Source organism: Diplotaxodon limnothrissa, linkage group LG12, assembly GCF_057381915.1.
Source record: "Diplotaxodon limnothrissa isolate DT_005_m linkage group LG12, D_limnothrissa_male_GT1.1, whole genome shotgun sequence".
NCBI lineage: Eukaryota > Metazoa > Chordata > Actinopteri > Cichliformes > Cichlidae > Diplotaxodon > Diplotaxodon limnothrissa.
The window spans coordinates 18,430,013-18,457,613 of NC_140607.1; the positions used below are offsets into that span (position 1 = coordinate 18,430,013).

The following is a 27,601-nucleotide window of genomic DNA, read 5'->3' on the forward strand; positions in this document are numbered from 1 at the left end:
TGACCGCACAATCATATCATCAGCTGCAGCCCACCTAAAGAGACACCCAAAACACCTCACCATACTTGAGGCCTGCTGTCTGAAATATTTGGACAGGGAGAGAGAAAGAGAGAGAGGCCCGGGAGGCGAGAAGGCTGGAGGAGTGCAGGAGCAGAGGAGTCTGAATGATAAGACAAAGAGAAACATTTAGAGTAGAGCAGAGTTTGGGTTTCTTTGTCCAAACATGAGATCATTCCAATTAGGTTGAAAGCCTCCAACATCAAGACTTAAATGTTCAAATGAGAGTTAAATAAGAGTTTTCAGGCTTATAAACTGGCACATTAACTTCCCAAGACTTACCCAACTTTCAATCCTGAGAGAATTTTTCTTCTTCTTTTCCTGCACAGTGCAGACAGTTTTAGGGGTAACGCAAACATGACATCTGTAATGCTGACTTGAACCGTTACGTGGCGAAACCAGAATTTATCTGACAGATTTTTTAGAAGCCAGTTTGTCAGAGAAGTGTTTCCTGTCTGTTTATGGAAATGTAGCAGCCAAAGGCATTTTCTTTGATTAAACCCTGCTCCTGACCCGTAAATAGTTAGGAGCAACTTCTTACGCCCTAATATTATTTCAGAGAGAGATGCCCCCACCCGCCTTCACCATATTCCTTTGGTGTGGGACGCATTTGGAATCCACCCAATGCCAAGAAAAAAAAAGAAAAAAGGAAAAAAAAAAGAAGGTGTAGGGATGGGGAGAGTGAGGGAAAAAAATGTAGAAATGTTTTCCAGTCGCTGTAATTTATCTTTGTCACAACTGCAACATAGCCGAGTCATTGTGCAACAGAGTCCTGTGAGACGCACAGAGGTAGCTCTGTGCCTTGGCCTCACACAAGCTCGCATCCATCTGAAACCCCCTGCTCGCTCGGCTGCCACAATCCGCGCCGCTGCCGCCACCGCTCCCCATCCGCGCTGCCGCTGAGCGTCACTTCGCGATCGGATATTTATAACAGATCTTGTGTTCACACCGAATTCAGAGGAATTAGGACTTGAATTCTACCCCGTCAGGCTTTTTATGTGAAGTTGCTGTTTTTTTTCCCCAATACAACAACGCAACAGTAAATATCCAATAATAGATGGCACGACTGATACGTCTGTCTCTCTTTTTGTGCTCCAAGGAAGAATATCGCAGACTTTTTTCAAATTTTGTGCTTGTTTTTCACCACAGCTTTAGAAATCTGGACAACCTGTGTAAAATAAGGAGATCCTCTGTGTCGTTGAAAATGCTGTTAACACTTTCTAAGTTGGGGAATAAATAAAAAAAATAAGAATCCATGCTCTCAGTGCTCTCCCTTTTCTGCAGAGCACACTGCTTAACCAGCCGGTGTCCTGCCAAAGCCCACACCAGTGTTTCTTTCCACTGTCATCTGTGCCATTCCCACACCAAAGGCCAGCCTATGAAATAATGTGCAACACGGGACTGTTTCGAAAACGTAGTTTACTCAGCTGACCAAAGAATTAAGGAGAAAGCGGGACAAAGAAATGCAGAAAAAGCTGAACAGTAATAAAAGTGTTTAAACTTTTTCAGCTAATGTGCATCTGAAGTCAAACTTAATAAGACACTATAGCACACAGTAGGAAAGGCCCTGGAGGCGGTGAAGAATGAAACAGCGTAGACCTCACGCACTCTTTTCTCTCTCTCTCTTTCTCTGTCTTCTTCTTTTTTCAGCCCGGTTCCTTCTGCACTGTGATGTATGGCTTTTTCCTACAGTGGCTCTTCCAAAGTGCAGCTCGTGATGTCATTAATTTTATTCATACTTTATGGATGCTCTGTCTGGAAAAAATGAGAGAAAACGAAGAGGGCCGATGTGAGAAGAGAGGGAAGAAGATAGAGGGAAAGAGAGAGAGAGGCCTGGAGAGGCAAAGTGAGAGAGAGAGAGAGAAAGAGAGAGAGATGTGAAGAAGATGGCATTGTGGAAGGAGATTTTCAGTGCAGTTGCATGTATAATGAATGAGGGGGCACTTTGTTTGAAACTCCAGCCCGGCGCTTCACTTCAAGGTTTGCTGGGCAGAGTGAGGCCTTGTGCTCTCACACCAGCCACTCTCTTTATCTTGCCAATAGATGCTTTCACCTGCCACTGTGGTTCGACCCAGTGGAAAAACAAATAACCTTGGTGTGTGTGTGTGTGTGTGTATATAAGAACAACACAGAGAGAGAGCGAGAGAGCAGTGACAATGGAACAAGGGGTTGGGTGGAAAGGGTGAGGAGCGGGCGAGAGAGGAAAGAGGTGAGTTTGTATAACTGCAATGACAGCCAGACGATACTGAGGAGAATACTGGCACTTTGCCCGCACTTCCTAAATAGTGCTCTCTACAGAAATAGCTCAGCCTTGATATTGACTTTTGTCTGTTGTGTATGTGCGGATGTGCACATCTGTGTATGCTCAATAGCAGGACATATAGTTTCATTGTCAGGTGAAGACCTTTTTCACTTCTTATCTGTTGTTGTTTGTTGGCGGTGTGCGTGGATACTTTTCTGTTTCTCATATTCGCGCGCGCGTGTGCGTTAACGTGTGCGAGTGAGGGATCTTTATTTGCTTTTATTGTCATGGGCCAAAATGGCCTCTGTTTTATTTTTGGCCCATCTCCGGACTCGTGGTTTTAAAAATAGCTGAGGAAGTGCGGGGGATACCTGCCGTGGCTCCAGCCTCCCCACAGCAGAGTCCCAGTTCCTCCACGTCACATCCATCCACCGCCGGCCCACTCCAGGCTATGACAGAGCAGCCCCTCTGGGGCCCGTGCAAACAGGATTGGACTCAGAATGAGGGTGTGAGAAAATCAGCCTCTGGAGTAAAGCGCAGAAAGGGCTCGCAGTTTAGTGCGAGAAGTCTTAGCTGACACTGTCAGATTTTGTAACGTACAGATTAGAAACCCTACAAGCTAATTCCCCTTTTTTTCTTTTCAAATGTAGTCGAGAGTAAAGATTTTAAGGGGAGTGTGTGAGAACTGGGTTTTTCCACAGTTAGTTCATGTGTGGAAGGGCACTGGCTGGCTTGCTCTCTTATCTGTCATCTGAATGCCGAGTTGTCTTGTTGATTTCATTTCTATGTCTTGCCTATGGGGCCTAACTTTGAGTCTGATCCTCACTCCCTTCTCATTGTACTCTCAATTTCTTATGGAATCATTCGACTGCAGATTTGCGAAGGCAACGAGAGCATTTAATAAATAGGGTTAGCTATAGGAGCAGAACTGGATGTTATTTAGATTTTACCATTTGACATTCATTTATTGTTTTCAAAGATTCACATTTTCCAGTGTCAAACTCATTTTTACTGTCTCACTTCTGTGGGTGGATGACTACATTTATTTTTGATTAATTCGGGTATTCTTTACAGGGCATCGTGCTCCTCAAGCCCATATCTAATTGTTTGCTTTTGAAACGACATTATTATCCCGAGATGCTCTTTCATCTGTAATTCTTTTAAACACGAGTGTCATCACTGCTACACTCTAACCCAAGATATTGTTCACCCTTTAAATGAGTGACACTCTGCATCTTGGCCCCTCATAATAGGGACCCCATAATCATATTATAAGTGGGACAAAAAAAGAGAGAGGGAGAAATCTTTAAAAAGCTCCACTGCCCTTGGTTGACTGTCTCTTTACACAGCGAATGAGAAATCTTTTTTTTTCCCCGAATGCGCTTTCACCCACCCCCCACCCCCACCCCTTTCTCTGTGAAGAGAATTGTGCTGCCTGTTATTAATGTGCTTTTGACAGCTTAATTTGATAAGCGGGGTACTTGTTAAAGAAACCTTGGATTGTTCTCACAGCAAGAACGTGTTTTTTTTTTTTTCCCCTCCCATGTTCTTCAAAATGGTGCCGCACAATCTGTCGATGACCCAGTTCTGAGAGATGGTCGAAAACAAGGAAGAGCAATGCAAAATCCACAGGGAGAAGAATGGAGAGAAGGCGAGAGGGTAGCAGGAGACAGAGAGAGAGAGAGAGAGGGAGAAAGGATACTATAACTAAGAAAGGCACTTGTGGGAAGTTAACTTAAATGATTTTCTTTCTTCTCTTACCCTCTCGCTCTTCCTCCTCCTGCACCGACCAAGCAACCTACCTTCTTGGGCTCCACTTCCCTGTAGCCTAATCAGAAAAGGAACGCTGGGAACGATGACAGGGATTAGCCTCCACTACTCGCCAGTTCCCCTTGGTTAAATACACGTGTAATGAGTTGTTTATTTGGGATAATGCACAGTAGGTGCTGCAGAAGGCCAGAACTGCCCTCGCCTCCCTCCGCCGCCGCTTACGTGCACGCACGCGGGCCCGCAGCAGATAATACATACATATAGTGAACATATAGCCCAGCCAGTTATGCAGAAATATAGACGCAGCATATGTGGTGTGAACACTGACGTGTCCAGGTATGTGCTCATACATACATTCACACACTCAATCCTCCTACAAACACACCCTCCTACTCAGATTCCCACACACAGCTGTGATGCAGGTCACTCGCTGTGGCAAGTTGTACAGAGGGAGAAAAATGGGCAGTTGCAGTTAAAGGGTTCATCTAAGTGTGTGTGTGTATCTGTGTGTGCTTTCTTGTGCATGTTCTCAGGCCTTCATTGGGTCATAAGGCTGGGGGATTTTTCTCAGGGCAGAGAAGGAGTGGAGGGGTGGAGGGTGGGTGGAATTGAATGATATGAGAAAAAAAAAATCAAGGGAAAAACCTTAAGAAGGAAAAAGGGGCATGTCGTGCCCGTTGGTCTGTGCATGCATGTGTCCAGCGCTCTTGAGGGCGTGCACAGCAGAATATGTGTGTATGTACGTGAAGTGGAAAAAGCTGTTGCCTTGCGGAGGGGACGTGCTCTGCTATCATTAGCGGAGGGGGTGAGGGGCAGGGGTAGGGTGGGAGGGGGACATGCGAGGTTATGTGAACGGTGCAGCTGTGCTCACAGCAGAGGGATTTGAGTGCAGGGAGTGGGTGGAGGGGTGGGGGTGGTGGTTTCTCCAGGCGGCCAGGTCCTTCACTGATCCACCAGCTCGCGAAGCCGATGAGAGGAGAAAAATTCAACCAAGAAACAAGCCCAGCGAAGCAAAACACAAACCCGCCTCTGCCCCTCTGTTCACTGTCCCTCCATCCCACACTCCTCTGCTCCTCCGCTCCGCCACTTTAGCCCATTATTTCCCCAAATAGGAAAAATAAATAAATAACGACTGATGGTCGATGGCAAGGATAAGAGTGCAAAAGAGAGAAAGAAGAGAGGGGGGGAGCAAGTCACGATTTATATAGAATGCCTGTTCTGCTTTTCTGCCATCTGTTTATGCATTTTCATTTCCGATTTTCAATTGAAAAACGAGATAATAATGATGAAGATGATGATGATAAAAAATAATTTATAATTAAATGTTCTCAAGTAACTATACAAGGAGTAAAGAATTGTTTTCTGTCTTTTTTTTATTCAGGGGATTTCCCCAACAACTTAACATTCAAATTTGTTTAAAGCTAACTCCACACTTCTCTTCCTTTCCCCGGTGGAAAACGAAAAGACAAAAAACAAAAAAAACTTGAAGCCCACGTAGAGAAAAAGATGGCGACGCAGACGACGACCCAAACTCGCTTGTCAAGACGTGTGATCAGTCGCCGCAGAGAGCGAGACAAGGCAGAGGTGGCTGAAAGACGACAGAACACAGAATGGCATCAGCGCGCGCTGCTAATGCATTCAGCATGCCACCGTATCCAACAACAAGGCAGAATATCACACAGCTCACTTCACAAGACATCCCCACAACAACAACAAACGCATAAACGCGCGTGCGCTTGCCGAGGCGCAGTCATGCAGCCGCACACAGGCATTCACACATGCATAAATATCGGCGCGCTGCACGTTTTAAAACCAACCACGAGGAACAAGAATTTGAAAGCAAACAAACAAGTCAGAATGTAAGCAACTGGTATGAGACTTTGTGACAGAAAAAGAAGAAAAAAGTATAAATGAAATAACAGCTTTCGTTTCATGGGAAGACAAAGAGTTAAAAAGGACAAAAAAAAATTCCTGGCAGAATCTAGCGTAAGTGTGAGCTACGTCAAAGACAATGGTGAGCGCTGAGCTAAAAATAGAGTGTGGTCAAACGGCAGTGGCGCTTTGGCGGGAGTGGTCAGCTCTGTGTGATAGAGCGGCCTTCGCAGTCGGCCACATATTGAGAGCAGAGGCACTCTGCCAAAGCTTGTAGATTCACAGCAGTAATTTAATATTTGTTTGTCTCTATTATTTCATTCTTCCCCTTTCTCCTTGTCCCTCTCTCTCGCTCTTGCTTATGAGGGTTAAGTAACAGTATGCTTTATCAGATTACTGGGTCTGAGGTCTCTTTCAAACCTCACTTTGCCATCTTGATGTTGTGCAGCTGTGCAGACTCTTTAATCACACGCTATCTTTTTTCACTCACCCTCTCCTCCCTTCTCCTAGTCCTCCCTCCTCCCTTAACATATGTTAATTGGCTGCTTTCTGTGACAAATTACGAGCGCTCACTTTGATGAGGTCGGTTTGTGATGGTGCTGGGAGTGGAGTACAGTGGAACAGCCAGACCCTCACCAGTTCCCCCTTAACCACTCCAAAAAGGAGCGCGGCACCCAGCCGATGACTAATGAGAGGCTTGGACTGGGTCTGGCCTGGCTCGAGCCTTGGTGGGGCCACTCCCCTAAACAGAGGCTGATCTGTAGGTACCGTATGCCGCCACACGCCCTCCACACTCCATACAACCTTTTGCCTCATGCACCCCACCGCCACCACCCTTCCCCTGGGAACTGTAACGCTCTGTGAGAGCAGAAGAGTTCAGGCTGTGTGGTGGAAAAGACTCGCGTTACGCAGTTGTGCGCGTTACACGTTATATATATGTATGTATTGTTTTTCTTTTCTTTATGAGACTGGACACATTTTCAGTGCTTTGTTTCACTTTTGCGTTTACGGCTGTCTTTACGTTCGAGGCTTAAAACAAAAGCCCAGTAGTAGCATAAATTATAGATGCGGCACATACAGCTTGTGTCTCAGGTTTACATTGAGCAGCATGTGTGTGTGCATGTGTGTGTGTGTGTCTGTGGTGAAAAGGCAGTGCCTGGAAACATTAAACCAGCCATGCTTAAACAAACACTTACAATGGAACAATCTCTGTTTAATGATGCTCAGCATCAACAGGGAAACAATGCTCACCAATAATCAGCACAATCAGCTTGCGGTAACAAAAAGAAAGAAAGAAAGAAAGAAAAAAAATGACATCATCCAAGTAGTGTGTTCTGTATTCTTTTTTTTGTGTGTGTGTTCTTAAGTGTTGTTAGTGGTAGGGTGTAATAATGTGGCTGTCTCCTGCCAGTCTGTCATGCAGTTTCGTGTTCTCGGTCTCTTTTTCTACCTCTGTCTCTCATTCTTACTCACTCTTTTTCTCCCTACTTTATGATCTAGGTTACTTGGTTTCCTAGCAGAGCACAGGGACCGGAGGAAGAGAAAAAGAAAAAAGAAAAACAGAAGGTCGAATCTATGAAGGACATGCTTGTTGAAGTGTGCAACCTTCTACTTCTCTGCAAATTACCCACACACTGTGCATAGAGTCAAAGCGGAGCTGTGGCTCCCATTTCAGCTCCGCAAGGCTGTGACCATGACATGTAACGCTGCTGGGAGCATCGCAGCTACGGGAGAGGTGCCGATGTACCGTCAGCTCCGGCGCTCGTTCGTCGCGGAGGACAAAAATATAATCGTTTTATATAATGGTATCGTTGTGGACTCTAAATTTGCTGATGAAGCGAGAAAAGGAAAAATAGTAAATTCCACAGCTTCCTCATAGGTCTGCCTGTCTGTACATGCTGACTTAGTTCCAACAACCTCAAAAAGGGAAATTGTTCTATTTATCTCTTCCCATCAACAAAATGCAAAAGAGATAACAGCCCATAAGCGACTTCTCATTTCCATAGCTACCAAACTGAAGCACACACACACACACACACATATATATATATATATATATGTACACACAAACAAACTGGGTGACAGTATGAAGTTGGTGAACAAAACTGCACTCGGCCCCTTGCAGTTGCGTGAGGGTTAGCCATGTTAGCATTAGCCTGAAGGCCTTAATTGAGGCCAGGAGGGAGCATTTAATAATTGCTGTCACAAGATCAAATTTAATTCTCCTCTCTTCACAGCCACCACTGCTGTAGGGTAGAGTGAAACAAATTGTCATCAGAGATTTCTAAATGAACAAAGCTTTTAATTAGGGTGATTAGAATACTGTGGCATAGAGGAAGACTAAAGGGTGGGGGGGTGTGATGAAATCATCAGTGGATTGTCTTCACCGTGATGTGTGGCTTTGATACAGTGTGGGGTGAAGAGTTGGGGCACGCGACTGCTATGGGAAGTTGTCTGTATCTTATAAGTCAGCAACTCGTGTCGCCCTAGAAATTATATCCTATTGGAGCAAATTCTTTTACCGCTTTCAGTGTGGAGCGAATTAAATCTAGCTGTTCAAGAACTGTATTTTTTTATGAGTGCTGCAAGAGCTCCTAACCGGCGCTGACATTTTTTCTGTTCAACCAGATCGATACGTTTTGCTAGTATCTAAAAATACACATAAAAAATTATTAATGTAATATTTCCTCAATTAAAAGAGGATGCTCTATTTAAAGCCGTGCCTCTGTGTCTGCTGAGCGGGCACCGCCGCAGACAGGAACAAAGGCCGAACCCAGAATGTTGGCCGGCCGTCTCTCACCTTAATCTTGTTGCATGTTCACAATAAAAGCCTCAGTTAAACAAAGTAAATAAATAATAGGTTGTTTCTATTAAAAGAACTTTTAATTTGAAATGGCTGCATGATGTGTTTAAAATTAAGCTGGCTGCTCTGTGTCGTATACAGTTCAGCTACAGCTGTTGTGTGAGTGTGGGGGCGATCGTGGCTCAAGAGTTGGGAGTTCGCCTTGTAATCGGAAGGTTGCCGGTTCGAGCCCCGGCTTGGACAGTCTCGGTCGTTGTGTCCTTGGGCAAGACACTTCACCCGTTGCCTACTGGTGGTGGTCAGAGGGCCCGGTGGCACCAGTGTCCGGCAGCCTCGCCTCTGTCAGTGCGCCCCAGGGTGGCTGTGGCTACAATGTAGCTTGCCATCACCTGTGTGTGAATGGGTGGATGACTGGATATGTAAAGCGCTTTGGGGTCCTTAGGGACTAGTAAAGCGCTATATAAATACAGGCCATTTTACCATTTTAGGTCCCTTGGTTGATGACCGTCTCTGTGTTGGTAGAGATAAGCGAGTGCCAAGTACTCAACTGTTTTTCTGAGTTTTATCCAGAATGAGTCACTGTCCTCTAACAGACTGGTGAAGTAACTTTAACGTAGTCAAGGGAAACGAAGGTTTGTCTCATTAACAAGCCTGCTTCAGACAAAGACCTGTTACATTCTGCGGCTGAGATAAATAAAGGAACCGGGTTAACTTTCAAATCTTTACTGACATGTCCAGCCAAACAGACACTATTTCTTTCTTATGATTAGGGGCAAAATTTTCTTCAAAATGTATTCACTATTAGAAATTACTTGTATATATAAACCTCAATCCTAGGAGACAGGGTTGGAGTAAGCATAGCCCCTACAGTAATGAGGCCTTAGCTTCAGTTTGAAACCTCTTGACTCAAAACACACATACACACAGTTTCTGCCCTTCTCCCCTCCCCTCCGACTGGAGAACATTGCTAACATCCCGAGACATTGTCATACTCGGCAGAGTACATAATTGGGTGAATATGTCAGTGCTTTGTGTTCTTAGTGACATGACTCCCGGCTGTTCCTGTGGGGGGCTGGGTGTGCTCACTAAAGGGTTTCTACTGCAATTTTGTTACATTTGGCTTATTGTTCATTATGGTTTTACTTGTATTCTTCTAAATCCAGATAAGCATGTAACTCCTTATCCGTGCACGCAGACCTTGTCCTGTGACAGTGTGGTCATTTAAGCACGTGTGTGCATTAATTTTCTGTTCCTGTACCTTTAGTGTCAGCAGTTGGTCGCACCTGGGTCCTTCGGTAAACGTGGAAACATGCGAGTTGAGACAGTGGTTAATGCTGACTGAAGGGCGAGAGAGGGGGAGAGAGAGATGAAGAAGAAGTGAAAGAAACTGTGGTGGTGATGATAAAGTGAAACCTAGTGAAGTTATTTGTGTTTAAACATCAGATGTGTGTATCGCCACAATCAGCACCACTTCCATATTCAAAACCATTTTGATACCTCTAATTTCAGCCTCTCACACTGTACACTGATCTGTCGGGTACTTTGTCACCTCTTTTAAGCTAATCTTTCTTTTTTTTTAAATATATAACTTCTATCTATGCATTATGCTTTAATTCAGCCATTGTCACTTCTTATGCTCGAGCCACGGAAAGACTGAATGTACGAAATGGTGATTCACTCCAGTCTTTCCGGGGCCTCTCCAAAATGTGGCTTGCCTATGCTTCTGCTTTTTCTTCTCTTCTCCTTTTTTCACTGATACCATTTTTTCCAGCTTGGTTCAAGAGTATGTTTGTGGCGAGCCGCGGTCCTCAAAATGTATTTATATATCTCTGATGTTCGTAAGTCACAGTCACAAAAAACAAAAAGCTGCTGAGAATTGAGCCACAACAGCCAGTCCATCTCCCTGTTGCTGTCGAGCTAGCTTTACCTAGCTTTAGTGTGGGCCTGTTTGCTCATCTACCTTTGGCCTAGCAGCTGCTGCTTACAGCCCTTGGCCTCCTTTCAAACAGAGGGGTTGACGCATCGTGTCAAATCATTTTGTCCTTGGGGCAGGCAGCATTAGGTTATGGAAAGATGGCTCTCACCTGTCTCCGTACTGGCTCTGACGGATGGCTACCTATCTGCGTTGCAGCTCTGATGGCCCAAGGCCTGCATTTCCTGGTGCTGAGTGAGACGTACAGCTGCCCAAACGAAGGGCAGACCTCTGTACACTGTCGCCTCCATTTCTATTCACTCATCATATCAATGTGATACTTTAAAATTTTAGAAAAATGCAAAAGTGATTATATAGACACATTACTTGTGGGAGCGTCCGTAAACGCTTTCACAATTAAACATGTCTGTAAGCTTTCTTGTAGTTTACACGAAAAACAGACACATCATCATTTATGCATTAGTCCTCCAATTTACATTCACTCTCTAAATTATTTTATAATCCTAATGCCTTAATTTAATTTGAAAATGTTTGGCAAAGTTTGCTGCTGTGATGAAAGCCACAGCAAAGTAAACAGAGAATGAATAAAGAAGAAGAATGACGTTCACCGCATCAAGGTACTTTTCTTCATGGGGATATTTTGACACTCCCCTCACAGGTATGCATTTATCACAAAAGATGCTCAGATGTGTTCAAAAGTAAAAAATAAAAAAAAAGTTTAGGGGGGTGTGCAACCAAGAACAACTAAAAATGCACTCATAACAAACCTGACAAATTCTTTTGTTCAAAAATGTTGAAACCAGTGAGTGTTTTCGTCTGATGCGTCACAGAAAGATTATGATTTCAACATTTATTTTTTTGCCTTTTGCTTTGATTCATGAGTTCCTGCATAACCCCCCACCCTACCCCGCCCCCACACTCCTTCAAAATATGTCATAGCCTTACAAAACCAAGAGACACGTTTTGAGGAACTAGAAGTAACTGAGGCCTGAAGTATTTCGTATTGAGAAAAACATGGTTTCTGTTCATTTGTCCTCTGGAAATGAGAGGGGAGCGTAGCAGTTGAGTTTTGAACCCTAATTCTTACCCTGCGATTTGGGGAAGGAAAGACCTTCAGCACCTTTGATTGTCTATGTCTGCTGATGTCACATCCTTCCCCCTCCCCGCGTATCTGTGTTTACTTCCCGTCTTTCCGTTGTTCGAGACCAGGCAGTGCTACTGTTGTAAAAATCAGTTTGAAGTTTGAAATTCAGGTATTAGGTTTTAAGTTAAAGTGGGGTTGGTAAGGAATTGAGACGTCACCTTGAGGACTTATTAAAATATATTTATAAATATTTATTTACTTTGTTCTATAATGTCTCTCACACTATAAGTTGCTGGGAGAGTGTCTAAAACTTGTGCCAATCAGAGACTAGTGGCTCACTTTGCTCCTCATCAATAGACGGGTGTCTCAGTTCTAAGGCACCTAGAGATTGAAAATAGAATACATGAGAAAGCGTCCCTGTCTCGGTAATGATACAACTAAACCATGATCTAATAGAGAGAGACAGGTGAAGACATATCCTCCAACACACATATACGTGCACACTTACACAGCAGCCTCTCAGTTTCAAGTTTAGCTCGAATGCTCACTGGGAAAAAAAAAAGAAGAAGAAAAAAAGGAATGAACACATTATAAGATGATCCACCGCTATCACTCTAATCCCCAGATGTACATGTTGCTAATCTCTTTAGCTGCTAACATGTTAAATTAGCCCTAATATCTGCTGAGATTCAAAACCATAGAGGCCCACCTACGTGTGGGCTACCGCCCAGGTTTAGGTCACTCGCCTCCCCCTTCACTCAAAAAAAGATACAGACTCTGGAGGGAGGGAGGGAGGGGGGGGGGGGGGGGGGGGGGTGGCAGTGATAGCCATTCGTCACCCTGCCTATCTTGCTCTGACAGATGGGGAGTGTGGCGTGCCACATAGAGGAGTCACTGCCTGTAATGACATTAGAGGCACAATGAGACCTGATACACATTTTTTTTCCATCCTGCCTAGCCATCAACTTGCTCCTTTGCTTGATTCTTCCCCGCCTCTCATTTCTGCTGCTGTTATGCCTTCTTCTCGCCTTACAGAAGATAAAGTGTTGTCTGCTGCTATTTCCAAATCAAAAGTACAAATGCACAAAGTGCACATTTAACATGCAAACATGCACATAGCTGCAGCAAAAACACAAGAAAGAAACCTCCGAAAAATCTACACTGAAAAAATGAAAACAGTTTCTGAGCCAAAAAAAAGAGTTTCCTACATAACAGGAAAAACTCGCGTACAAATCGAGCACCGCGAGTGTGTACTGACGTTGAGATTGTTTTGTGTAAAATGGTATTAAAACATTTTTTTTTCTATCCTCGTCTTCCAGGAAATGGGAGTTTATTTAAAAACGAGAGCGTTTATTTAAATGTACCATACACCTCCTAAAAGGTTTACTTACTGCAGTGTAAGATGTTATTTCAAATTCTCACAACCACATTTCCCATGAGGGACGGAGGACACTGGCATTGCACTTGTGCACACAGTTCATTTACAGTTGCCCCAGTTTTGTTTTTACGTTTCTCACAGAAATTCTCTGAATGCAGAAATAATCTCAACAGATGGTTGTGCACAACTTTAGTTCTTGGAAGTGGATCGTGTGTTCATTTCTCCTTATTTATTGCCACGTCCATCCACCTCATTCACAGAAAAAGGGGGGGAAAAAAACACAAACTGAAACTGTCTTTCAAAATGATGAATTAGCCCTGAGCATGAGTTAAAGTAAAGTTCCTGTTTTTTGTTGCCCCCTGATTCAAAGAAGTCATCTTCAGTGTATGTCCTCAATAACAAAGCCACATTAACAAGCACCCTACAGACGTCTATTAGAATGTGAAAAAGTGCCATGTGCTGTATATTAGTTTTTAGTGACTAAACACTTGGGAGAGGCGACCTAGAATCAAGCCTTGTGGTGCACTGAGTGTATATGTTCTCATTGTCCTCTCAGCTACACTTCTGAGACACAGAGAGAAAATGCTCATTAGATCTATGTGCTGAATTGCTCCTCTCTCTCCATCTCTCCCATCCTCCCCCAACCTTCATATCTCCCTCTCTGGCTCTCTCCCTCTCTCTCTCTCTCTCCATCCGTCTGCTTAACAGATGGGAGGGTCGTGGGCACAGCTCTTCCCCTCCCCCTGGAGAGGCCTGGTGCCTGTTCAAAAGATCCCTCTTTATGCTTCTCTCTCTTCTTCTCTTTTTATTGTCACCTTTAAAGCTCGAAGATACGATAAAACCGGCAGAGGCATAACCGTCGTCCTTCAGCACGCTCGGTGCCGGCGTGCCCTCTGACCTTAGCATTTGCCCACCCCGGCCTCCTTCCAGTTACCACACATTAGTGTGAATACAGGCATACCGCTAGTCAACAAGTCTACAGAGTATAACGGAGCTCTTTTGTTTATTCTTCATCTCCCACAGATTCATTCCCTATTTGCCTGCTTCGGGATTAGTAAATTGGCTTAATGTGCAAGTTTGCTAGGTTGGTTTTTTTTTTCTGCTGTCTTGCACCATGTGTCTTCATTTTTTTGTTTTGTTTCTTTCTCATCCTCTTTGCCCTGTCAAGGTCAGATGTCAGTGTCGCTGCCTTGCAAGACATTCCTGCCAAGGACAACTGTGTTGTCCCACTTGACCACGTTCACTAAGCAGTGCTTATTTCCTGCTTTCCCCTCCACTTCACTGTCTTGGCGTCACGAGGCTAAATTGGATTTAGTGATTCACTGCTAATCTGTTAAGTTAACCGATGATCTCTCCAGCGCTGGGGAAGGGAACGCAATGGGGAAGTGGGCACTTGTTCTTTTTTTTGTTTTGTTTTTTGTTTTTTTTACCCAGGAGCTGCCTGGCACCCATAAGGGACGGGGGTGGGTGTGAGGAAAAGTGAGGGGTGGTGGCAGGAGTGGGGAGGGGAAGTGGGGGGGGCAACTTGAGTTGTTGTTGTTGTTGTGTAGGAGGAGGTAAAGGAAGCAGGAAAAAGATGGGATGGGGAAGGAGGCTGGGTGAAGTTAAGAGGCACCAACATGGGGGTAAGCAGCAGCAGAGCTTCACCTCAGGGAGAGTTGGCTGGTGCTCAGAGCCAAAAGCGGGGATTAAATGTTCAGGACACGAGCTTAATCTTAGTGTTAATGTTACGTAAGGCCTAAGGTGTTGCCCCAGCGGGTGTTGACATTGAGAGGTTCAACTCTGCTCAGCGTGCTGTGGGAGGAACACGGAGGAGGTGCAGGCCAGGAGGCAGGGATCATGAAGGTAACGCCTCCTTGTTTGGAGCGATGCCCGGACTGGGTAGTGTTGAGTACAAAGACTGGGAGGGGATGATGCTGTCAGCCTGTGATTGAGGTACGCTGGCTTGATTGATATCCTTGTCTGGCTGTCTTGTGCCAAGCGCCTTAGTGTTGGCTTGTAATCCTAGTTTGTCTGACAACATCCTTTTTTGTTTTCTTCCACAGGGCAGCTCTTTGTGTGTCTGTCTACGGATGGGTGTGTTTGCACAGAGCAATGCTAAAATGTTTTGGATAGCCTCTTCAGAGCTGCCACAGAGTTATTTTAGATCTTGTTATTATTATGATGGTGCAGTCCGGCTGTTGTCCTAACTGCCAAATGACGCATTTATGTTCGTATCTCAGTTCTTCCATGAGTGGGTGTATTCCAAACCATCATCTCAGGAAGTTTTTTGTCATGCATTTCATTATTGTTGAGACTGTATTGTCTCACTTTTTTCAGTTTTTGTGTGATGGACATTTTTGGCAGGCAATCTTATAAAATCCATAAAAATCAATGCAATGCTGTTTCTTTAATACAATGTAATATACTTACCAAATCCGTGTTTTGCATACATACACTGAGAAGGCCTCAATTATAATGCAGGATTCTAAATTTTGAGTCGTGAATAAAGCACAGAGCCTGCATTTCATGCTGCAAATGGAAAAGATAGCTACAGCCTTGCTTGCGCTACAGGCCTTGGTCTGTCATTAAGAGCCACTGCATCCCTGGATGTCTCTATTATGAGTTTTCATTATCAATGTCCTACTCTCTAGCACAAAAAGGTCAAGTGCATAGCAATGTGCTGCATTCACCTGAGGGGTTCAGATCTTTCTTGTGCATGTTACTCAATAAATACATGGATTCAGGTTAGCAGGAGGTAAAAAAAAAAAAAAAAAAAAAAAAGGAAAGGAAAGGAAGTGCATTACAATGTGCAGGTATGTGTGCAGGAGTGCGCAAAGGAGAGAATATGAGAGAGTGAGGAAAAGAGCAAGGGTGTTTGAGAAAAAGGAGAGAGAGAGAGAATGATAGAGAGAGAGACTGAGACTGACATGTCTTTTGGTGAAGCGGTGTCGTCTTCCACATCAATGTCTGATGCTTGTGCTGCCAGGTGCCGGAAATCTGGTTCAGAAAGGAGAGAAGAGAGAAGAAGGGGAAAGTAGAGAAAAAAAGGCAGGGTAGATGGAGGATTTTTTTTTTTTTTTTCATGTGACGGCGTTGACAGCTCCCCTGCATTGCACTGAGCTTAAATAATGGGATGCTCATTTGCATAACGAGGGACGTTATCACCTCTACTGTCAAAAGAAAACACAACAACAGTTCTTCTGCTCCTCCCTGAGATAGATTGGGTTGGCCTACTTTAGCACTCTGGAGAGATGCACTGGAGCTCTGGCTTAGCCAAGCTCACACAAGAGCACACAGTTATGCGCACGCACACACACAGATGTACATGCACACGTGTACACACACACACAGTCGCTCAGTCATGCAAACTTTTCAGAGCGCAACTCTGCTCTTCCGCCCATTCAGTCCGGCGCTTCAGCTGCTGGCCTGCACCTCTGGAACACAGGTACACTCACATTAAACTGTGCACGCGTTTATTGGCTACTCCGATATCTTCCGGACATGCAAGGGTTTTTTTCTCCAAGAAACCATTGTGTATCAAACTGTTATGTTGCCACGTTTTACTTATTTTTACAAAGGCTTTGTTTTACCAGAACATGGCAACACTCTTAGGTCCTCGTTTTTTACATCTGTATACTATCCTAGCATATCGCATCTGCCATTTTGGAGATGAGCTGCAGATAGAGTAGAAAAAAGTCGCGGCTGGCAGCTCCACTGTCAATACAGTGCAGTTTCATGGGAAGAAACAAAATGTATTTCTCAGTGTGGAGGTAATGTTACAGTGTTGGTGATTAGAGCGTTTAAGTTAGCGGCACTTCCAAAACACTGTCAAACTCTCTGTGAACGAGGCGAGATCCTGACAGTGCTGTCTCCTCTCATAGTCGGTGCCTAGGAAGAAAAAAAAAATGCAAAAACTGATTTGCATGATATCGACAGTGAAAAACACAGCGGTTCTCACAACATTGTTGACAGATTCTTTGTCTTTCTTCACCCTCCCTTGTGGCTGCCACGATGCCACTTTTATTTTTTTTTTTTCCCTCTCAGTATTTTGCCATATTTCATTTCATTTAATGCTTATTCTCCCCGACCCCTCCCTTCTGTCTTGCAGGTACAGATGCTGGAATCTTTGAGTTGATTGAAACAAATAGAAAGCAGGAAAAAAAAAGAAGAAAAGACAAAGCAAAGGAAGAGCTGAAACGTGAAGAGAACCGGAGAGAGAGAGAAGAGAAGAAGAAAGAGAAGAGAGAAGAAAGCTTGAAGTTCTTTAGAAAGAGGAGAGAAAGAAAGAGACGGGGACGATGGGGAGGAAAAAGATTCAGATCACGCGGATTATGGATGAACGCAACAGACAGGTAAGTCCCGGGGGGATGGGAGGATGGATGAGTATGAGGATGGGGGAGAAAAGGGTGGAGGAGGGAGGAAGGAGAAACACCCTACACCCCACATAGCTCTTAACAATGAAGGTTTCTGGGAGTCTGGGCAATATGCGAGCTGGGAGACAGAGCAGTCCTTGCAGGGAAAGTACAGATATTGCTTTTGGTGGAGGAGTTCCATCAGCTTAGAATAGCAATGTTTGTTTCCCTTCAATCTAACAATCCAGTGTGAGGACACGAGGAGTGTACAGTGTTTCCTAAAATGGATTTTGCTTTAAAACTGTTGGGATTTTTAAAGCACATTCTGCATATCGCAGAGAAGTCTGAGGGGTGCAGCCTACGCTCAACTGAAGCACCCTTCACACACCCAAGCCCTCACACCATGCCACCCTGTTTAGCTCCCTGCCAGTGGAATATTACCGGGCAGAGGGTGGTACCACCAGTGAGGCAGGGTGGAGGAAAATATAAACAAACAACCAAACAGAGGGTTCGGGATGGTCTGAAATGACACACTGGGACGCAAACACTGAAATGCTATTTTTCTCGAGCTAAATCAGTAACAGTGGAAGTGCTGTAGCTTTCCTCTGCCTAGAATAATACACATTAATTTAAAACAAAATGTCAACAACCAATGTTAAGAGTCAAAGAATCCTCTTAATGACAGCTGGCATCACTTGAGACTTGGGATAATAAATTGTGGACACTACTGTCTCAGGCAGGAGACAGAGCTCTCTCACTGCCCTTGAGGCCCACAATCGATCACTTCCTGTGGCATAGCTGACCACTGACACTTTGTCAGCTTCCTGGCAGCCCAATTGGATCCATACGTTGCTAATGTGGCCCCCGGATCACAGGTCAAACACACACACACCAGCACACACACAGTTCTGAACACAATCCGTTTCAATGCTGCTTGAGACTTCTACACCGCGTGACATTCTCAATAGTATTTCTGAGCCATTTCACAATGTGCTTTTTTCAAACAGTCATATGTGGCCGGAGCAAAGGCTCGGTGAATTGATTGGAGTGTGCCGGGGGAGTAATTGAAGTAGATGTTGGCCCTTGTCGTGACTAAGCTCAAGTGTGTTTGCAAGAAACAAGAAGATAATAGGAAGTGTGTAAGAAAGTTTGCGTGCTGGACTCGAAGAAGGTCACATCAGAAATGTTGTTTCTCAGAATCACAGATGCAGCATAAAAAGAAAGAGTGTAACCAAGAGTCATGTATAGAGACAGTTTTTGAAAAGTATGGAGGATGTGAGATGGTATATCTTTGTTTGTTATTGAGAGAGCCAGACGGACAGACAGGCAGAGAAACAAAGAAAGAGCAAGGAAGAGGTCACTGAGTTTTAGATGAGGACTAAAACTATCGTGTTTCAGCAGCACCCACACTTCCTCCTTGCTGTTATCTCAGCCCTCCTCTCTTATCCCACCTAAGAATGGGCCCGGGCTCTTCGAAAAGGAGAGAAAGAGGGAGACAGGAAGGACACCTGAGGGAAATCGATGCCTGAGATATCCGGGCTTCACTTACAGGGAGAGGAGAAGGAGGCAGGAGAAGAGACTGAGGAGAGAGAAAGGGTTCATTGGGAAAAGAAAATCAATATATCGCAGGATTTTGTTGTTTTGATCCTTAAAACCATAGAGTGCTCGTTGATATTATGTACTCATTGTTGCTTTTAAGCGATTTCGATTCCTCCTGATATTATATCATCGAGTCATGTGGAAAGCACCACATGTTCTGTGGAGCATAATGTCATAAAACCTACAGCCTAAAATAAAAATGACATCACCGTGTTTTGAAGAGGCGGATATCACAAGACAGGGACGGAGACAGACACAGAAACTTAAATTTTCTTTTTTAAAGAAAAAAAACCAGAAGCTCAAGCTTTACATATTTTCACTTCCTTTTTGAGGAAATGTCCCAGAGCCTGAGCCAAATAAACACCAGAGGACTTTTTGCAGTGTTGCTTTTGACCTCACATTCTTCACATACTTTCAGTGTTTTACGTGTTTCTGAAAGCCCTTCTACAGCCTTAGCAGGTTACGATCTTGTTTGAATATTGTTATAAAATAAAATATATTGTTATTTTCCATAATATTCATTTCCAAAAGTTTTGGGAGTTGCATAAAAAACAAAACAGGATATGGCGCAATTCCTGCATTGTCCTTCAATACAATATATAGAGCGACTGTAACATTTCCTTGGTTATGACACTCTTTCTAACGCAGCCCTCTTTGGAGTGGCACCACTCTGTGTAGCTGTCAACGCTACCTTTCCACCTACAGGGCTTTAGTGCCTCCTCACCCCTGCTCTCCATGCAGCTGCACCATCATATTGGGCACAGGGCCTGGCTCTCTCTGGGCGGCCACTTTGGGCTGCCACCTCCAGGCCCCGAAACACTTCCCAAGAGCAGTGGCAGAGGGGCCAGGCCTCCCTGGCGTTGACTGGCTGCCCGGAGTGCTGGACAGTGGGCAGCAGTGTGTGAGCCCTGGCTCCAAGCCGCCCGACCACTCAGACCCTCTCCTAGCCTCGGGCACATGAAAGAGCCCCCTGTGTCATAAACTCATGGGCTGTTCACAAAGAGCAGACTCTTGAGCCAGCTTGCAAACGCGCACAGATGGACAGGCGCACACAAGTTAAACGTACAGGTGTGCGCACGCGCCCGCACGCGTCGACACCATGGGCGTAGACCGATCGTAGCACACACCTTAGACGGTTCATTTGGAGCCTTTGTTAACGCAGCAGTGACAAACGCATATGTGTATGCACATGTACACATCTAAAAACACATCTATCTCTCTGGAGCCCGTGTTGTGCATCGACTAATTTGTTGCAATTGGCTCTAATTAGTGTTACCTCTCCAGCCAGTCTGCTCAGTGGGCTTAATTTAGGATGACTTGTTTGTGTGAATCATTGTGTTTGTGTGTGTGCGTCTTTGTGTCGGACATATGGGTTTCATGGGGGAAGGGACCCGAGGCCAAAGGTTAAACATGTATCAGGTCATCAGTGACAGGAAGTAAAACACGAGGATCTCCCAACTCCCCCAAACAACAGCCATACCAGCACACACTCGGCCAAAAGAAGCTTTAAAAGTGCGGTGACTTTGTTTTTTGGTGTGTTTTTAAAAAAAATTTCTCTCTGGTGAAGAGAGCCACGTTAACTGCACCGCTGTCGCTGTAGTAAGAGGGTCTTTTTGTTTCTACGACAAAGCGTTCTTCCCTCCAATCAACAGTACCAGGGTGAGAAAATGTGCGAGTGACATTAACAGCAGGAAAATAATGAGGCCCACAGGGTAGCTCCTCACCCCTGCACCCCTCCTCTAATTCCCTGTTTCCCACCTTCTACCATCTCGTTCATTTACCACACAGAGTGGCACTCCTTTCTATCATGTGTTCAGCTAACCTGTGGGCTCGCTAAGCTCTCACCTTCACTTTGTTTCCCCCATTTTTTCCGCTCATTTTTTTTTTTTGTCTCATCCGCCAGTTCGTCACTTCACTCTAACCACTCTCCCCACTACAAAGCATCAATGTTATAGCTTTCGATAGTTCCTTTCCTTTGTGTGCTCTGGAATTCATCCCTTTTTGAGCTATTAAAAGAAATCTGTGTATTAATGAAAGCATATTTTGCTGGATAAGTAAAAAAAATTAAAAATAGAGGGCATACCATAAAAAGTTTGTTGCTAATGACACCAGCCTTTTTATTTGGCCTTGGTTTTATTCATTTTTTTTTCATCTATAACTTTCAGATGAGCTCGTAATCTGCAGATCATTTGCACTCTCACCAAAATGTTCTCATGTATTAATAAAAATAAAAAATAAAAAATGGGGTAATGTGGTTTTCTTCCGAACTGATTACCGGAACAATCAGACACACATGTAGATAAAGTGAAATGAGTTTAAACCAATTAGTTCCCTGTTTTTACTTATTTTCCTATTGCGAAAATCTGCTAAAAGTAAAAATAGCATCCCTTGCATAAAGTATACAGCCTCGGCCTCAGTGCCACACTGACAGTTTATACCCTTCAAATGGATGACAGCAAAGTTATTTTTGTCTTTCTGACCACTAACTTGGGCCTTGCAAATGTGACATCCCCTTTTTTTAGTCAGCGGGTATATCCTTTTCCAGTTGCGGTTTTTCAGCATAAACAAGAACATGCTGAGATGTAATTACTTGCTCGGCTAAGAAAAACAATCTAAACTGGCGTGGACTTGAAGACATCTATGGTTGTACCTGCCATTATTAAGCTATCACCATTAATTTTCACACGCAATTTTTTAACTAACGTGGGATTAAGATACAAAACGTTTGGACCACACTCTCTCCCGCTCTTCGGTGTACAGTGCACCCTGTGATAGGATGACGAGTGGGGTTTTTGAGGAGAGAGAAGAGCACGGCATATATTAGAGGTGGGACAAAGCCTCTTTTGTCGTAATGCCTGTCTTAACAGCGTCTTGGCTGTGAGGCAAAGTTCAAGCCAAGGTCTTCGGCTCCTCTTATTCCTTTTGCGTAAGCTCGTGTCTTCCTGCTCGGCCCCTGACAATGGGATAAGTGTTTGTTTCAAGTCAAATCTCGCTGCTCCATAGGTGACTGACATCTATGTGTGTGTGTGTGCATGTGTGTGTCTTCACATGGCCATGTTTGGTTTGCTAACCAGCAGTTTTTTGGTGCCTGTCTCCCCACTCCTCCTCTTCCTTCGCCTCCTCCTCCCCCAGGGAAGCAGGCAGGAGGTGGGAAGCAGAAGCGAAGCCATTGTGAAGGGGAAGCCACTGGCCTCTTCCTGTTATGAGAGGAAATGCATACAAATGTGCTTCCTGTGCGTCCGCCCCCTCTTTTCTCCTCCGTCTTTCCCCTCGTCTTTCTCTCACCCATGTGGCAGAGATTCAGCCTCTCTCCCCTCCTTTCTCTGTGTCCCTCTGCTTTTCCTGGGTGTTTCTCTCCATGTGAGCCAGATCAAATGCAGCAAGCGGAGAAGAAATTATTAAATTTTTATACATTTGTTTGAATTACTTTTTTTTTTGTTTTTTTTTCACCAGTCATTTTCTGGTGATAGCACACCAACTCACAAGCTGACAGAAAAAAAAGAAAGAAAAACAAAAACAAATTAACTCAAATTTGTTCAATAAAAATTTACAAAAGAGAGACTTTAACAGGGCAGCTAATGGTAACGCAGCTGAGTGGTTGCTGGGTTGTCTGTTTGTGTGTGTGCATTAGTCTAAAGCTCTCCTGGGATGGGTTTGTGGAGGAGGATAGGGGTGAGTGAATAAGATGTGTGTTGCAGCGAGTGTACAGTTTACGAATAGTTTAGTTCATGTAAATAAATGCCCAGAGTAGTACTTAATAATTGTTTGTAGATGCTGTGGAAGTGTGGGGATGATTTAGTGTCCTTCACAGGGTCTTTTGAAGGTAGTCGTTGCCGAGATCTCTTCTATAACTGAGTAATCTCTTAGGAGCTTAAGCTTGTTGAAGTAACATTTGGACTTTCTGATACTTGCGAGGTTCCCCTGCACATGCATTCATTCAACCTTTGCAAGGTTCAGGCCAAACTTCCTAATTCTGTCTTTTTCTTTTTTTTTAATTGAAGAACGAAAATCAGAAAGCATCACGTTGAGACATCACTGAGATTTGAGTTCTGATAAACTCGTTTTTTGCATATTTTATGGGAAGAATTTATGTGTCAGGGTTAGAATTTGAATATGGTTAGACTAGCATGCCAAGACATCTGTAAAGTAATGTGTCCCATTCCAATTGGTTTAGGTCTTTACCTTCAACGATGACCAAAAATAGTCAACGCATTTTTCCTGCGTACTTGTATGTGTGCTTTTATGTGTGTGAAGATAGGTTTCACACTCTCGTTACCAATATACTGTGAAAAGACACAGTTGGGTTCACACTCACACACTCGCACTGTTCCCTTTTACCAGCATGCACGGCACTGTGATGTCATTCTCTCTGTTATTAACATAGTGATGTGACTAACAGCACCCACTGACCAAGGAAACAAAGATTAAACCCACACTGACATATGGGTGGTTTACAAAATGTTTTGTGTTTTAACAGCAAAGACAGAGGACTCATTGAGTAAAAGAAATGTATCAGATTTCAGATCCATCCATTTGCATGTATAGCAAATGTAAATGTTTATGATTTTTTTTTAAAGTGATGATTTGTTCAGTCCATACAAACTTAGAAATAGTAACACAAGGTAAGGTACATTAGTGTTTGGGTTACAAATTAAGCGTATTGTCCTGATCTTTGGTTACGAATATAGCATGTAAGTGTTTAAATATTGCAAAACTTCATCTTTTATCAAGTTTCTTCAAAAGACTGTAAACCAATGACACCTCACATGGATTTAGTTTTAAGTACTTGGAAAACAGGTTCATAGTACCTGTTAACCGCTTCTGTTTGGGCCTAGTGAGATGTTTTAAGCCTGCACAGGAAAGACTGGAGGTGACATAAACAAATTGGACGTTGATAGGCTAAAAGTATTGCAAGATGACATCATATCATGCCAGGAAGTCACAACAGAGTTATCTTGAAAAGTCAACTATTGAGCTTCAAAACCTGCATTGATACGGTGCAAATCAGCATATCCTCCATGCCTTGTAAGACCTTTGCGGACTTTAAGCATTCACTCTGTTTACTTGCGTGCATTTGTCTTATATTCGTGGATGTATGCACACAGCGTAGTAGTATGTGTTTTAGAGGTAGCATGTTGTACGTGTCAGGTTGAGATAAGGCGCGGGGGGGTGTGATGTGATATTTATGTAGGTGTTATAGTTTGGTCAGTTAAAACTTTTCATAATCGCACCCATTCTCTTCCCTGTGGTGCTGTTGAAGACAGACTATGTGTAAATTATAATATGTGCGAAATGCTTCTGCACGCAGTTCCTCATTTAAAGCATGAGGCTAAAGACAACTTTGATTGAATTCCGCTCTTTGTTTTCTGCATTTTGAGCTGAGAAGCCGAGAATGCGTGTCTCTGAAAAGTACATTGAAGCATTTGTATGAGTGCGGTGAAGCTCGCGGCAGTCCTCACCTTTGAGACCGGCTGATCTGGACCTCTGAGACCCACACCCCTTCCAACTGTGCGTCCCATCTGCACTTTTTTTTTTTTTTTGAAACATTAATGGCCCCAGCAGAGTGAGTGACTGAGTGAGTGGCTGATAACAGAGCTTGGCCGCCAGCTAGCTGTGTCCTGCGTCTGCCCCCGGTGCCCCATGCATCAAAACACCAAGGGAAGACAACACTCTGCTTGTCCTGTCCCTGAAAAGCACGCCTTGACCTTATGTTCTGCAGTCCTGTCATCTTATTTACCTGCACAACTTGTACTTCAGCCTCACTCTTGTAGGGCTTGCAGACCCTCTTTTGGGGTGCTCACTTTTCAGTTGTGAATAAAGAGCGCAGAGTGATTTGAATATGACAATTAATCCTATTGTCACAAGATGCCATTTGATCTTAGACTATAAAAGTGAGGCTTGTTTTTTTTTGTTTTTTTTGTCACTTTTCAGCATGCCTGTATAAATGTCAGCATGGTATTTAGAGCCCAGGGGAGCGTTTTTCTACACATTTCGTCAGTGAGTCACACGTGTGTGTACCGAGGTATAGAACCTGACACAGTGCTTTGTAAGGAGGTAGCACGCCGCATGTCCGTGTCTTTGGTTTCAGCCTCTGTTGTCTGACGAGATAGTTTGGCATGAGGCGGTGACATCAGTGGAAAACTTTAAGATGGGGTGGGGTGGGGTAATGGGGTGGCAGCGACAGGGTCCAGGATAAGACGGTCCAGTCCTGGTAGAAAGGCAGAGCAAGAGAAAGTCAGGGTGGAGGTTAGGGATGGTTTGATGTTCCGTTCCCCTGGTGCATCCTGGGAGATATTGTTTCAAGAAATTCAAAACTATCTATCAATATCTATTCAAGCCTATCTCCTCTTTCAGTTGTAAAAAGAAAATGTGAAGGGCAAGGCATGATAGGTAAATGCCAAAAAAATATATTCAGGATCTATCACAAGCAAGGCTTTCTTTATAAGGGCCTTATAACTGTATTCGGAGATTGTATTTGTTCTGCATTCATCTGGTATCTTTGGCCCACTTAAGTGCTAGAGTAGAATGGGCAAAAATGCAGTTAATCAACAAACTGAGATTGTTAGTTACCAGCTGGGCATAGTTCTGGCAGAATTTCCTCTTTATTAAAAAAAAACAAAAAAAACTTTGTCAATACAAGTCTCCAATGTAAATAATACACACAGTCACAGAGGAACACAAGAGACAGTTCTATTAAAAAAAAGGGGAGGAAAGAAACATGATGCTGTGTTAAGAGAGGCAAGCTGGCAGTGGAGCATTTTCTCTTTTTTTCCCATTCAACTAAAGAGTGCGCACACATGGCTTGGAAAAGAAACCAGGTGCAGCTCACTGGCATTAACTCACTTTCACTGTTCTAGTTTTGATTCAAACAATAGAGGAATAAGGCTGTTCTATTTTGACAGTGTTGGTCCTTGTGTGCCTGTATTACTAAAGGTACTTGTCTTGGGCTTCACACACATACACACACAGATATATATATATATATATATATATATATATGAAGGAACAGTAAGAGAGAGGGGAAAGAGACACTTTTTGTGGTTCAAGTTAAGCGCGTTATCACGATCTGTGCGCTGACTAAGTGCTTTAAGTATGGTCGAGGAAGCTATCTGTTATTTATATCACTGCTTGTTATTTGCTATGAGACTCGGTTAATTGGGCAAGACAATAACCGAGCTAGTGTTAATGTCGCTACATGGAAAACGGTTAATCTCAGCTCATTTTTAGATGAAAATAGTGTGTGTTTCTTTTGTGCAGAAGCACACATTCGGACCATCTGAAAAAAAGACAATTTAACTTGACATATGTTCCAGGATGAGACTCTGTGTGCTTTGATGTACAAGCAATAACTGACCTTCTTTACCGTTATCTGACTGAGACAGAGTATTTTCAGTTCCTTAAATGCAAGCCCAGCTTCTTTTTTTCCTTTTTCCTGGTATAGTGGATAGACTGTTACAGTCAGTGGGTGTTAAACCATTAGCAGACTTCACTTTCCTTTAATGCCATTTCCCTGAAAACTCAAAATTTTTAAAGAGGAAAGTTGCGGTGTCAAATTCCTATTTATTCTCTCATTGCAAGCGAAGCGGTTGAGGGTGGGGGATTTTTTTTTTTTTGTCATAATCAAATTCTTATAACAAGTCAGATAAAACAGCCTAGTTTGATTGTAAGTGTGCCACAAAAGTAAACTAAACACAAATCCCTCTTCTCCCTTCTTCTCTTCTTTCACTCAGGTGACATTTACAAAGAGAAAGTTTGGCCTGATGAAGAAGGCGTATGAGCTGAGCGTGCTGTGTGACTGTGAGATTGCCCTGATCATCTTCAACAGCACCAACAAGCTGTTCCAGTATGCCAGCACAGACATGGACAAGGTCCTGCTTAAATACACTGAGTACAATGAGCCCCATGAGAGCAGGACCAACTCTGATATTGTGGAGGTAAGCTATGAGAAAACACAGACGGCACACACACGCGTGCACGCGCACAGACACACAGGAGCGCACGCTCGGGCGCAGACATGGACGCTCATGCAAACGCACAAGCAGACAGATGGTTACAGCATTTGTGACTCATTCAGCAACCCTTACTTCTCTCTTTTAGTCTTCACACCTAACATAGTGTACAAAATAATTGCTCCCATAGTTTGTCACTTTTCCCCAAGGGTTCAGTACCACTATCAATCACTGTTAGAAAAACTTATTTTAAGACTCACAATAAGTCATTAATTTCAAGACAGTGTGTTTATTCAAATTGTTTTCTTGTGTCGCCTGCACTTTGCAGCATAAAAGAAGTAGCCTATCATTGATCTGGGCCTTTTAGACTGTCACCTGTGGTGTGTAATCACCACGCTGTGCCCTTGGTGTCTTGTCACCATTGATGTGCCTGTGAGAGGAGGATGTTGATCGGACTTGCTTTGGACACATGTCGCTAGAGTGGCTCAAGGCGATGTTAAACAGCGCTGTCAGCCACGCCACTAGGCAAGTAGATAAAGCAGGAAATGACGCTAGCACCCTCCTGAATCCTTAAGCTTTC

At 43.8% G+C, this 27,601-nt stretch overlaps 1 protein-coding gene across 7 annotated transcripts in view; it reads left to right on the plus strand.

Annotated features, from left to right (window-relative positions):
- Positions 1–27,601, plus strand: part of mef2cb (myocyte enhancer factor 2cb) — a 69,329-nt gene that overhangs the window by 14,159 nt on the left and 27,569 nt on the right. For all 7 annotated transcript variants that reach the window (XM_085367241.1, XM_085367240.1, XM_085367242.1 and 4 more), the window contains exons 3-4: positions 17,230–17,473; positions 26,803–27,006. In XM_085367241.1, the coding sequence (XP_085223367.1) occupies positions 17,420–17,473; positions 26,803–27,006 (258 nt within the window). In that variant the 5' untranslated portion in view covers positions 17,230–17,419. The remainder of the gene's footprint in view (positions 1–17,229; positions 17,474–26,802; positions 27,007–27,601) is intronic.